Source organism: Camelus dromedarius, chromosome 23, assembly GCF_036321535.1.
Source record: "Camelus dromedarius isolate mCamDro1 chromosome 23, mCamDro1.pat, whole genome shotgun sequence".
Lineage (NCBI taxonomy): Eukaryota > Metazoa > Chordata > Mammalia > Artiodactyla > Camelidae > Camelus > Camelus dromedarius.
This window is the reverse complement of record NC_087458.1, coordinates 23,911,352-23,925,434: the sequence shown is the minus strand read 5'-3', so window position 1 is coordinate 23,925,434 and position 14,083 is coordinate 23,911,352. Positions and strand designations below refer to the sequence as shown.

At 34.5% G+C, this 14,083-nt stretch overlaps 1 protein-coding gene across 5 annotated transcripts in view; it reads right to left on the bottom strand.

Annotated features, from left to right (window-relative positions):
- RALGPS2 (Ral GEF with PH domain and SH3 binding motif 2) overlaps positions 1–14,083 on the bottom strand; it is a 137,993-nt gene that overhangs the window by 72,796 nt on the left and 51,114 nt on the right. For all 5 annotated transcript variants that reach the window (XM_031435693.2, XM_031435694.2, XM_064478036.1 and 2 more), the window contains 3 exons: positions 10,668–10,751; positions 6,407–6,496; positions 2,836–2,928 (listed from right to left, as the gene is read on the bottom strand). In XM_031435693.2, the coding sequence (XP_031291553.1) occupies positions 2,836–2,928; positions 6,407–6,496; positions 10,668–10,751 (267 nt within the window). The remainder of the gene's footprint in view (positions 1–2,835; positions 2,929–6,406; positions 6,497–10,667; positions 10,752–14,083) is intronic.

Genomic DNA, 14,083 nt, shown 5'->3' with positions numbered 1-14,083 from the left:
TTCCATCACGCTCAGTCTGTACAACCTTGGTCATCCTCATGCAGTAAGGGTTTGAGGGCCCCAGGATTTCTACCAGGTACCATGCTACCTGTTCACTGTTCACCATCTCTTGCCTTTTACTTGGGTTAGATTCCTCATTTATCACTAAAACAACGTTCACATTTACCCACTTTCTCTTGTGCTATCCTTGACCCCTCTGTGGTGCAAAAAAACCTAAAAAAATTCCAACTCTGGTTAAGTCCAATTCTCAGCACTTCTCCAGGCTAATGATGAACACCTGACCCTGGTTTGAGACTATTTACTTTGCTAACTGATTTCACTCTAAGTTCATGACCAAATATCTCAAGTGGATGTTCATAAAACCTACCAAACCTGTTTCCCTAGTTAATTTACTCTCACATTCTCCTAGATGACTTTTATCTTTTCTTCTTTCTTCAATCCTCCACACCTCTCCCCGAACACTCTCAGCTGATGACCTTGCTTCTTACGTCTTATGAAACAAAGCATCAGAAGAACTTCTGCAGAATCCCAACACCAAATCTACCGACATACCTGTGTGTGTAACCAAAATGCATCCCCTTCTCTCCTGATAAAAATGGATAAACTGTTCCTGCCCCACCAGGGTACTGGACCTCATCCCCTCGTGCCTAATCTAGGGTATCACTGGAGTGACCCTTTTCTCTCTTACCATTTCCCCACTCTACTAGATCACTGCACCAGCATACAAACATACTGTCATGGATCTCATCTCCAAAGTCAAAACAAAAGACCACAAATCTTTGGTGTCACATTTCCCTCCAGCTACCGCCAGACTTCTCTAGAGGACCCCACCTCAACGTATTCTCTATACTTACTGTCCCATTTTTTTCTCCACCATTCTCTCAAATCCAATCTATCTTTCACCCCACCACTGTACTGAAGCCATCTTTGCCAAGGGAACCAATCCTTTCCAATTGCCAGAACCAACGGCCATCTCAAAGTTCTCACCTTATTACTCATCGTATTAGCTGCATTTGACACAGCTGATCACTCTTTCTTGAAACATTTTCCTCATCTGACTGTGAAAACTACCTGTGATATTGCCTTTGATGATTCCAATCTCATGTTTTAAATACTATCTTTATGCTGATGATCACAAAAGTATATCTCTAGCCCTAAATGCTCTATTAAACTCATATACCTAACTCTGACCTTACAGTTCCACGCGGATATTTATCAGGCAACTCAAATTTGGTATGTATAAAACAGACCCCCCCCCCCTTCTCTACACCTCCCTGAGTATCAGTAAAGAGCACCTTCATTATCTGATTCCACATCACCTCTCTGGACTCAGCTCCTACCATTAACTACTCCTTAGCTTTTTCCACTCGACATCAACACTGACCACCCTGCTAGTCTTTGAACATTGTCAGGGCCTCTGTTCTGACTATTACCTCTGCTTGAGATTCTCTTTTCTCAGATATGCACAAGAATGGTTATCTCAATACTTCAGGTCTCTACCCAACTGTCACTTATCAGAGGCTCTTACCACATATCATAGAAAGGAAAGGAGGGAAGTATTTCATATCTCACTTACTCTGCTTTATTTTTCTATAGAGCATTCATCACTATTTATGATATATCATTTATTTATTTATAGTTTATCTTTTCCCAGTAGAATGTTAGCTGTGTAAGAATGGGACTCTGTCTATATCATTTACTATTGTATGTCAAGTGATTAGACAGTGATTGGCACAGTGTGGAATCTTTTAAAATTTAATGTAAACACCAAAAATTTCATTTAGGTTAATAATGGAGCTGTTACTAAATTTAAAAAAATTATTTTCCATACAAATACATGAGGGAGACAATGAAAATAACTTCAGGGAAAATAAAAATTAATTTGAGGGAAATGTACCTCATTTCTAAATCACATAAATCAGCATATAATTATTTTCCCCAAAACTTCAAAGATGGAATTCATAACTGTGTATTTATAATCATTTCCATTCCCCTATTAAATTCAAATTTTAATAAAAGAGAATAAGGCCGTCATTATTAAAAATAATTTTTAGAGTAGGAAAACTGCTCACCCAGGTGTTTCTAAAAATACAAATAAAGAGAATCATAAGCTCTTCCATACTAACTTTTTTCCAATATAGAAATCTACCCTGATTTTCATGAGAAACAGCTGTTTCTTCAGAGACTATGAAAAGTGAAAACAACCTTAGGCTAATTAAAAACAATGTTATATTTTAGTAAGTAAAAAAGGTGCAAAAAAATTTGCAGAAGTCAAAATTCACACCCTGACCTTGTTAAATAGAACCAAATACGATTAACATAATATCAGAATGTGCAGAAACACTGCCTAATTCCATGTTAACTGTCAGATTTTCCATTATTCCTAAGGAAAAATCCTGAGAGCTTACTGACTGAAAAAAAAAATAGAAATCTGAATCAGTAAAACTTATTGAAACTTACAATTCAGATCTTCCTCAAATTTTCCAAAAAGTATAATCTTTACATGAGTAATTGCTACTTTTTTTTGCATTTATACTTTCCCATCAGTAAACATGAAATGCTATACTGTCAAAGATGTTTAAAGAAGTTCTTCAAAAATGATTTCTAAAGAGCAGAAACCAAGTTGTACTTTACCCCCAAAATAGCTGACAAACCTAGTGAAACACTTATTTAAGGAGAAAAAAATGTAGGTTTCAAAGAAAAGAGTATGAAGTAATTTAAAAATCCTTATCTATTACCATGATATTAATCTACTAATAACTACAAAAGGAACTAATACATTTTTTACTTCCAACAGGAAGTCTAACCTTTCATTAACTAAGGAAGATTACTCACCGCCCATGTTTTAGTCAGCCTGAAAATTGGGGCACTCTGTAGGCCAGAAACCACTGCCATAAGCGCATGAAGATTATTCAGCTCGTAAAGTTTCTGGAAGATTTAAAAAAAGAGGGGGAGGAGAGATGAAAAATAAATAGCATGAATACAAGACAACTTTAGATTAACAAGTACAATCCAGGTGACTGGTAGTGTTCCAGGACTTACTAGCCTCATTATTGAGGTCTGTCTTTGGGGTACCCACTACATTCACAGTGATCTGATTGCGGCCCACAACAGAACTTCCACATTCTAACTTGGCCTTGCCCACAAGCTCTGGGAACAAATCCACCTCTAGTACATTAAAAAAAACAAAACAAAACTAAGCCTCTGACTTGCAATTCAAGTTCAAGGAAAGGGTTTGTGCCCAGGATCCAGCTCTGGTGTCCTACTCAGTACCCCAATGATTCTAGGTCTAGGGTTCACCTATTTTTCACAGCCCTCCTCAGTTTCCTGCTTCCACCAGCCTGATGCCCTAGATGCTCTGCTCCTTGTTCATGCTGGGACATCCGCCTGCCTCCCAGTATCAGACCACACTCTTTATAGTTTCCATACAGAAAACTCTCATCTAACGCTAGGTTCCATCAGTCTACCAAGAGATCTACTTGACATTTTTGCCATTATTTTTGACAAATTATTGCCAACTGCCCAGATTTCTTTCAACTATCAGATGTTTGCATCTCAATGGTCTTATCATTTAAAACTGTCCTTACCATCAAGAGCCTCCAAGGCAGAAATGTCTGTTTTGAATATGAGAACTAAGGAAAGGAGAGGGGTTCTGTTCTTCTGAAGAATCCTAACTATTATAATATACCACCTCTTAACTCAGGACTTAAAGAACTCCCATAAAATTTTAAGAAATATAAACTCCAGTTTAAAGAAAGAGAGGCAGGGGTATAGCTCAAGTGGTAGAGCACATGCTTAGCCATGCGCAAGATCCTGGGTTCAATCCCCAGTACCTCCTCTAAACATAAATAAATAAACCTAATTAGCCCCCCAAAATAAAATTAAAAAATGAAATAGATAAATAAAGGAAAATGAAAAACACAAGGAAACAAGAATTCACAAATGGCGAACAACATCAGGTATTGGCCTCAAATAAAATGAAAATTAAAAATGAAGGCATTATCCAGAAAGCAACATAAAAGCCAAAGGGTTTTTTTAAAAACATGAAATAGAGGTTAAAGAGACAAAAAAAAAGGTACAGCAAAAATAGCCAACATTTATCTAAATGGAGTTGCAGAAGGACATGATAAAAAATAATGGGGTAGAAACAATAAGAGATAATGGCCGATTATTTTCTCAAATCACTGACAGACACTAATTCCTAGGGCTAGGAAGCTCAAGGAATCTCAGGTGGAGTTAATAAAAAAATAACTCTAAGTGTGGAATAACATTCTTCAAAAACAAGGGTGACAAAGATGCTTCCAGACAAAATAAAATAAAGAGAGCTTTAAAAAAATATTTTTAAAAGGATGCCAGAATGATTATTCATATGGAAAAATGTTTACTGGAATCCATAACTCATACATATTACATTTAAATTTTCAGATGAATTAAATACCAAAATCAAAGCTATAGAACTTTTAAAGAGTAATATAAGGGGAAATCTTTGATATTCTCAGAGGTTAGAGTAAGATATTTTAAATGAAATATTCTTAAGACAATAAAAATTAATTAACAATGAATATATTTGAGTATTAAAGTTAAGAGCATTTTCATCAGAGGTAATATGAATAGAGTTGTAAGACAAGTCATAAATAGGAAGATGCATGCAAAGAATATAGCGGAGAACTTCAGCATCTTGAATTATATATTTTAAATTGCTATAAAAATCAAAGACCAATACCATAGTAGAAAATTGCTCAAAGATCTTGAACAGACATTTCAGGAGAGAAAATCTAAATAGCCAACACACAAAAAGTGTTTGTTCTCATCAGATTCAATGAGGCTACTGGTCTAAATGCCATTTCTCTGAAGGCAATTTGTCATTTTTCTCTATTTCTAGGACTTTAACCCTCAACTGAGCACCAAGAGACTCACACAGAGAATGCTTTATAGCAGTGGAGTTTATAATAGCAAAAATCTGAAACTCCTGCCTGAGTTTCTAGGCTGTCTGCCTGCCCTATGGATTTCAGACTTGCTAGCCTCCCCGCACCCAATCACATGAGATAATTCCTTAAATCTTTTTATACATGACATACATATATATGTGTGTGTGTGGGGGGGGGTGTTTTCCCATCTCTGTAGAACCCTAACTGAAACAATCTACTGTAAGAAGAAAAAGACGTACTAGTTTTATAACAAACTGAATACAGAAGGCAGAGAGTCAGATTACAGGGATTTAAGAGACAATAATGAGACAAAAAAAATTATGAGTTTAGGACTTGGGATGAAAGCAAGCACTGTCAAAAACACCTCAAAGCTGAGTCTGAACTGGCATTAAATGATTAGTTGATGAGGATAATGGCAGGTTTGACAGGCAAATTTTAGTGGTTTTGAGTGGAACATACAACAAGTACATTAAAAAAATTACCAAAAACCAGAAAACAATAATACAAATTCAGGATCAATGGAGAAAAGTCATGAATTTCTATTAGCTAAATTCCAATAATTACCTAAATCACAGAGAGTGTTTTTAAAAATTTTTAACACTACTGCAAAATATCAAATTTTTTAGAAGGTTAGCTCTGCCACCTAGTGCTAGAAAATGCTAGAACACAGTCATTCCCAGGTGGTCAAGGAAAATACGGAAGAGTTATGACGTACAAAAATTACAATTTTACAGTAATTACAATAATTTACAATTGTAAAAATGGTGTCCACAATTTATTCCATCTTCCTTCAATTCACAAGTGAGATAAACTATGTGCTTATTGTAAGAATAATGAAAAATGAATGTGGATACAATTATACTGCTTTTTAGTAAACGTAACATAAATTTGGAGTTGTTACAAATTTTAATAAAATCTTGGGATCTTCTTGTGGAATGTCTTACTCTGTCCTCCTCTCTATATTTTGACTGCCCTTGAAATCCATGTTCTATTCCTCTTGCTGTATCTATGACCTCTGCTATTTAATTAATGTATTTGGTTAACATCCTCATTTATACTAGTCTTTTAAAAATAAAGTTTTATCATTCTCCACATAGATGGCAGAGTGACCTATTTCAAAGGCAAAAAATGGATATTTATTGTCCTACTTAATCCTATAAGGCTGTTTTGATCACCTGCAGAAAGATCAATATTTCATAAGTATTAAACTTCATCATAATCCGGCCTCTGTCTGCCCAGTCAAAATAATTCAGCGACTCTGAGAGAGGGAGGAAAGGTATAAAACAAAGGGGAGGAAGATAGGGGGATAAAGGAAAAAGCAAAAGAAACAGGCATCCAATTTTAAAACCTGAATTATATTAATCAATAGGCCTTATTTTTCAGCATCAATAAATAGTGAACAGTGTCATAGGCAAATGTTCACTCATAAGCATTGCTCAATGACTGAACTCAGAGATAAAAACACAAGTTTGTCTTACCTTAGCAGTTTTAATATAGTGGCTCAAAACTTCTGCTCTGATTTTCAATGTTTGAGCATGAAGAATCTCTCTAACAACCCAAAAGCTTACCTGCAAATAAAAATTTAAAATAGTTGAGTGGCAAGATTCTTTATTTAGTACAATCAAATTAATGACAAGAGCTACTTGAGGAACTACTGACAGTTGTTTAAAAACAATACTTTCCCCTTCCCTTGAGTCACCACCAGGACATGACCAATCTTCAAATGCTACATACACTTCATGTACAGACAGGCAGATACAGGTATGTATATATGAATACACACACATAAAAACATTACTACATTTTTTAATTTGCAAAATCTAATACACATTTTGAAGGAAAAAAGAACACAATAAAACCAGAGTGATGCATCTTGAACACTATACAAGCGTTTTTTGCTGTATTTTGAAACACTTCAGCAGAATTAGATAAACTCACAGGTCAGACATGGTAAAACATGCTACTTATGGTATGTTTTCCTGTGGCTGTGTAATCTCATACTGCCATTTATTTATGTTCAGCAGAAACATAAGCGTAAAGAATCTCAAGTATGGTTTCCCTGGTATGAGTAAAATGAAATAAAGTATCATAAAGAAAAGTGTATCTAAGTCATTCTAAAACTAAAGCTGTATTTTTTAAGTTACGTAAGGCTTTCTAATTCAATGAAACCATCTTTAAGATTTCTTTTAAAAACATCAAAAATCAATCTTTAGAAGGCAGACTATATCTATAACATTACTAAAATGCTATACTCTAGTGAAAATAGCGTGCTTACTGTATGATATAATATGTATGTAACATATTTTAATTCACGCACTATGAAAGCAAAATCAAAACACTCTCAGTTGGTTCAGACTTAGACAAACCTAAAAACGGAATGTAGTTAGAAAACAGTGCAAAAGATAAAGCCACTTCCTCATATTTCATCACATTTTTTTTAGTGAGAGATATTTCAATTTTTACTTGCAACTTTCATCTATAAACTGTCAAAGTGTGTGTATTTTACAAACAGATGTAAATGTAAAATGTGTGTCTTTTACAAAAGCCATCTTCATATTTGCTACTGTATTTGAGCTACTAATGGCAATAATTATCCCTATAATAAAGTTTGCTTATAAAACGTATCTAAAGTTATACTTTAGACATTTTAACAACCTTAGTAAATTTCAATTATGAACTCAATCTAAACTGCATGTTCATTGACTTAATTAAGCTTAATGTCAAAGTTTTAAGACAAATACTATGGTGATCTAAAAACATGGCCACAAACTCTTTACCACTTCTCATGTTGAAAGCTGGGGTGTATGTCACCTCTCATTGAATCTAGGCAGGTTTGTGACTGCTTCAAGAAATAGAAAATTAACAAAATTGATGCTGACATCCAGGACGAGGTCATAAAAGAATATGTGGCCCCTGCCTTGATTGCTGGATATTTTTCTCTGGGATCCCTAAGCCACTGTGTAAGAAGTCCAACTACCCTGAAAGCTCCATACAGGAAAGGCTAAGTGTAGGTGCTCCCCAGTCAACAGCCCCAGCGACAGCCAGCCAAGCCTGAGGATCCTGACCCAGAATGACTTACACTGAGACATACTTTTATGAAATCACTAGACTTAAAAAAAATCTTTTGGCCACTGAGACAAAAAAAGAAAGTGATTTTTAAGGAAAAGAAAATTTAATCATCATCAGAATTTTCAACAGCGACACTTTGCCATAGCAGGTAACCTTGATACTGAGTCATAACTTTGGTTTTCTTAATGTATCACACAACTAGAGGTAGAAAAAAATAAAAGTACTATGTCAAATGTAATGAAGGAAAGAAAATTTCATACAGAGAGCAGGCAAACTTATCAACATGTAAGAACTCAAGAATATTATTCCAATGAGCCCTCCCTGAGTAATTTCTGGAGAACAAGTTCAGACAGCCAAATGACTAGAGAAGCATCATCATAAGGGTGGTAGTGAGCATTAAGTATACACGTATTCACAGAAGTAAGAGTAATGAAGGTTAAGTAAAGGAGAGCATGTAATATAATGCCTGTATGCCTAGACAGTATATACTATAACTAAAAAAACAGAGAAAACATGTGCAGAACATGTACTCACCTGTTTACGGGAATAAGACTGGTATTAGCATTGTTACTCTGGGACTGTTTGCTATGTAAGATAAAGCAAATGAGTCACTTGCAGGATACTGCATAATGTGTGTTCCTTGAAAATCAGGTTCTGAGTGTGAAAGAAAGGATATGCAGATAAAATAAAGAAGAAGTGAAGTAAAACACTGGTCCTGAATTTGAATTAGAAGTATCAGTATGAAGTCGAGATATTTTATTTTGATAGTTTTGTGTGTCTGTGTGTGTGTGTGTGTGTGTGTGTGTATGATATATAGATATCCTAGCTATATCTGCTGAAAAGGCCTAGAAACTATGGTTACTCTAATAGCAATGAGCATCTCTAGCATCCCGGTCCATTTCCCACTATAAGAAACCAAGGTTTATTAAAGAAATGATTCTAGGCAAGGGGCAGGTAATGGATGAAATGAACCGACAACGTCTCTGCATTCAGACGGCAAGGAAATTATTAAAGATGACTAGGGTCATGACAAAGGACGTGAAAGCCAACCTGAAGAGAGTTCACTGGCCAAAGATGGGACAATATGAGTTTGAATAAGGATACTAACTGCAATGGGTTGAAACACATCATAAATATTTAAATTTATGAGTTCAAAATAAAACTAAAAAATAAAAAACTACTTGGTCACCACTACAGGATGACAGAACACCAATTCATTATCTTCAAAACTGCTAAATAGACAGAAACAAATATTTATCCTTCCTTTGCCTATAGGAAATTGACCTCCGGGTATGCAAATACTAGATGAGGGAAAATGTCTCTTTATAAAAGCATTCCAACTAATCAGCGCAGTTTAATACGTCCTGTGTTTTCTGGAAATTAGCTGCCGGTTTCAAAGGTTCTGCTGGGTTCGGTGCCTTTGGCAAGAGTCTAGGTTGTGCCGGGCTTTTTCATCAGGTCTTTTTTGTGATGTTAGCAGTTGTCTGGATCCAATAATTAAGGTTGTTAAAAGGTGAATTCTCATTTCATCCTCTTTTTTAGCAAAGAAAGATCAAAGTACATATCATCTAATACAAGTAAATATTAGGTCGCAATGTAAAATATTTTATCTTATTGTTGGTCACAGTCAAAAAAGTTCGAAAGCCACTGCCTAGAGAAGCTATTGCACATGGGCACCAAAAAGATTCTTTAGAGCATTCACAGCAATGCTCTTCATAATAGCAAAAAATCCAGGGTCACATCTTATGTCCACCCTCGAAAGAATGATGAATTCTGATACACTCATGCAATAAATGCTAGCAGATAGCACTGAAAATCAGTGAACAAGAGCTACACACATCACCATGGACACGGAAGAGAAACACACAAATGAAAAAAGCCAAGCACAGAAGGGTACGTATAGTCTGATGATATATTTTACAAAGATGAAAAACAAGCAAGATTATACATGTTGTTTAGGGATACCATTATTTCTGGTAAATCTATATGAAAATTATGAGAGAAGTTAAAAAATTTCTAAACCAACTTAAAAAAAAAAAGAAAAGAAAAAACCTCAAAATGTTCAGGTAATGGTTACCCCTAAGTGAAGACAGAATGAAGAACACGTTTAATGCTTCAACAAAAGTTTTGGTAATACTGTATTTCGTAGTTTGGGTGGTGAATTCACAGCTGTTTATTAGAACCCTTCCTAATACATACTAGATTAACAACATGAACTCACCAGCTTTTGTAGCCTAACAATGGTCAAACACTGCAGTTACATATGATTCAAACAAACATTTAACACATTCTTAGAAATGTATCAACTGCTTCATTAAAAAGTAAACCTTAGATATTTTTAACTGTAGTTGCTTTATTCAGGGTTTTATAATCATATAGAGATGTTATGAAAACCTTGTATTTGTAGTCAAATATATGTTAAGCTTTAAAGATAGTTTCTTAACTTTTCATCGTGGAAAATTTCAACTGTATACTGAACTAAGGAATTACAGTAAATAGGAATTACAGAAGGAAAACAATAGAGATCATACAGAGAGACAACAATTGAAGAGATATTGGTTGAAATGTTCTAGATTTGATATAAAAACCTGAACTATTTCTTAATGAAAAATTATATACTGAGGAATTGAATTTCAGAAATGAAATATCAAAATTTAGTAAGTAACTCACATGATTAAATCTTCTTGTGAAGGCAACTGCATTTGGTGCAGAACTATATTTTTCTTTCTTATTCCATCCACAACTTGAAAGCTCCTGAAAAATTAAGTTGAAAATTAAGTATAAATTCATGAAATAGCCCAATTTCCTTGTTATATTAACAGTTCCAAAGCATTAAAGACTGTTGTGTCTTTTCTTGGAACTGTTTTATTTAATAGGAATATATCTAAATTATAACCATTCAGTTAAATCACAAAGGTAAATTTTATTAGAATGTAAGAGGGCAAAATTACTTGTCTATGAGGACATAGATCATTAGATTTATACTCCATATGCAGATTGATGGGTTCTTCTTTGAAGACATTTGAATCCCAAGAGGAAAAGATCTACAAATAACGGAAAGTGAGCTCCCACAATGTACAGTGAAGCCCACTAGCTGTCAAGCCCCAGTCACTCAAGAGCATCCAGCCAGCTTCCTGGTACCTCAGCCTTTGAGCACAGCCAATGATCCCAAGTATCCGAAGAAACCTCTAATAAAGGGGGTTCCTGATACCCAAAAAGGTCTATCAATAGATTTCAAAGGGCTCAAAACTTGGATGTAAAAAAAAAAAAAACTGAAGTGACATTCCTCTTAATTATGCATGCTGTCTACAGAGTATAGAAAAATAGGCAGTACATGTTACTTTGTTACTAACAAAAATCACAAATATTTTCACATCACATTACAGTTGGTACAGATATCTCAAAAATAGAATTTACACTCATCACTACTTTGCAATTATAATCTCATCACCTTTAGATCTTACTATGTTAATAAAGAGGTACATGTATTGCCATAGAACAGTTTTTTAAAATATTTTGATACATTTATCTTAACAGAATTGATTTTCCTTTGATTTTAAAGGGTTCAATTCCATAAGCTTCAGTTTGCCAACAGGGTCCAAGGTTCAAAATAGGTTAAGAACCCTGCTGTAACACAACCACCATCACCAGAAACAGAGAGAGAACCCACGGGGAAAAGAACTCTGAGGAAACTGAGTTAGGGCAGTGAACAACAGAAAACCGAGAAAAGAAAAAGACAAAACCATACAATTATTACTCTCAGATAGATAAGAATAGATAATGCTCCCATTAAATGGCAAAAACAGGAGGATATAAATAAAAAATATTCAGAGAACAAAACAGAAATAAATATATTTTGGAAATAAAATATATAAGAGAAATTTTTAAAATCAACAGAGGAGTTGTGAGATAAAGGTGATAAAAATCTTTAAAACAACAGGTTAAAAATAGGAGCAAAAATATTATGTTAATTAGAAGAGTCGATAAGAGTGAACTTCTGAATAATAAGAATTTTAAGAGAATACAAAAAGAGAGAAAAGTAACATTAAAAAAAAAAAAAAAACTTACTCAAGAAAATGCCTCCAGAACTTACAGGACAAGAAAAGACCTGCCTAATGCCCATTATAACAGATTTAAGAAAAAAAAAAAAAAAAAGACTCAAACCAAGGTATCAAAAATGTAGCATAACTGGAGACAAATCATAAATCGTCAGTTCAAAAACAAAACAAAACCAGATCTACACAGAAAAACAGGGATCAGAAGGTATCAGATATCTCAAAAGCAATCCCAGAACTTAAAAGACAACTGAAACAATGCCTTCAAAATCCCAGAATTCTATACTCAACAAAAATATCAATTCAGTATGAAAGTATAGCACAGTCATTTTCACATGAAACTCTCAGAGAATTTGCCTTCTATGTACCTATTCTCAGACAGCTAGAACATACGTTCCAACAAAACAAACTAGCAAGTTAAGAAAAAGACTAAATCAGGAAACTGAGGAACCAACATAGAAAGAAAATATTGGAAATTCCCAGATTAACAATAAAGGGAGATCCCGGGACAAAGCTGTGAGCAGACCTTAGGAACAAGAGTCCAGATGGTTAAGTAGTAACGACGGAGATTCCAAGTGAGACCTCTCTGAATGAAACATCTGGAGTGTTTAAGGAGGAGACACACTCACTGCATGAACTTCTGGCAGAAAAATCAGCGACAAGTGCAGAGAAAGCTCAAGTAAGTTATTTAGCTCGAGGAAAACAACATTTAAGAAATCATGGCTCAACTGTCCTTTACAGTTGAAATGAAATATTTAGTGTTGATAGTATATTGACATAAAAATGACATATGGTATTGACACAACATTGTAAAATGATTATAAATCAATAAAAAATGTTAAAAAAAATGACATATGGTAACAATGTTCTTTACAGTTGAGCCATGATTACTTATTCACGTCAAAATTGTGACAATAACTGTAAGGGAAAGAGGAGGAAGTGAATTGCATAAACGTGCAGAGACTGTAAGAGAAGAAAACCGTTTCTCTAGTAGAGAGTCAATAAATCATACCCAAAATTGAAAAATCACAAGCAACAGGCATTTAGACATATTATCTGAAAAACAGACATAAATTCTGCCAAGGAAGAAAAGCTAAGCTTGGATGGGTGTGGGGCTCAAGGGTGGAGGCTGAAAGGGTGGGAGCAAATGGATATTGCTATACTTTGCTCTCTTATGGAAACACCTGACTTCTTAAACATGATATATGCATATCTCCAATAAAATTTTAAAATAAAATAAAACAAACAAAAAAAGAACTGAGTCAGGAGAAGACTGAGGAAATAGCTATGATGATATTACAATACTTTATAAAAAAGGTAATATTCCCCTGAGTAGGTCAGTATCAGTGGATATTGAAAAAAGTGGTAAATTCAAGATATTCTGAAGGCAGGCAAGACTTCGTCAAAAATTGGACGCACACAGTGTAAGCTAAGAATGAGGTGATAAGAATGAGGTACTAAGATGCACAAGTTTCTGGCTAGAGCAACCGAGATGGGGAATACTAAAGAAAGAGATGACAGTCATCACTTTAATGCAGCAGATAAACAGTAAATGCTCTGACGATATGAATTACATTTTTAAACCTAAAATTAAATTGCAATTTTCAAATTAAAATTACTGAACGGAAAAAAAATGACACAAGTAACACACAGTGAAAAAAAACTGCTTGGAACTAAGCCTAGATATATGCTCATTTCACATTATCTCCCTGTATAGACAGGAAATAGTGTAGACAGTATATTGACATAAAAATGACATATGATGACTATAATAAAAACATCAAACTGCTAGGAAACATTTCTGTTCTTTCCAAAAAGTAACGGCATACTTATACAACTATATAAAGATGCCATATTTTAGGACAAAATCCCTAGGATTAAATCCATCAACTTGAATTTGTTTTTAAGAGTAGGAATCTTTTCAAGGCTTTAATATCTGTCAAACTGCCCTCCTGAAATTCTGAATCATTTATACAAGCACGAGTGTCAGTTTCACAAGAGTCCTATCAAAACTAGGTATATTTAATTCCC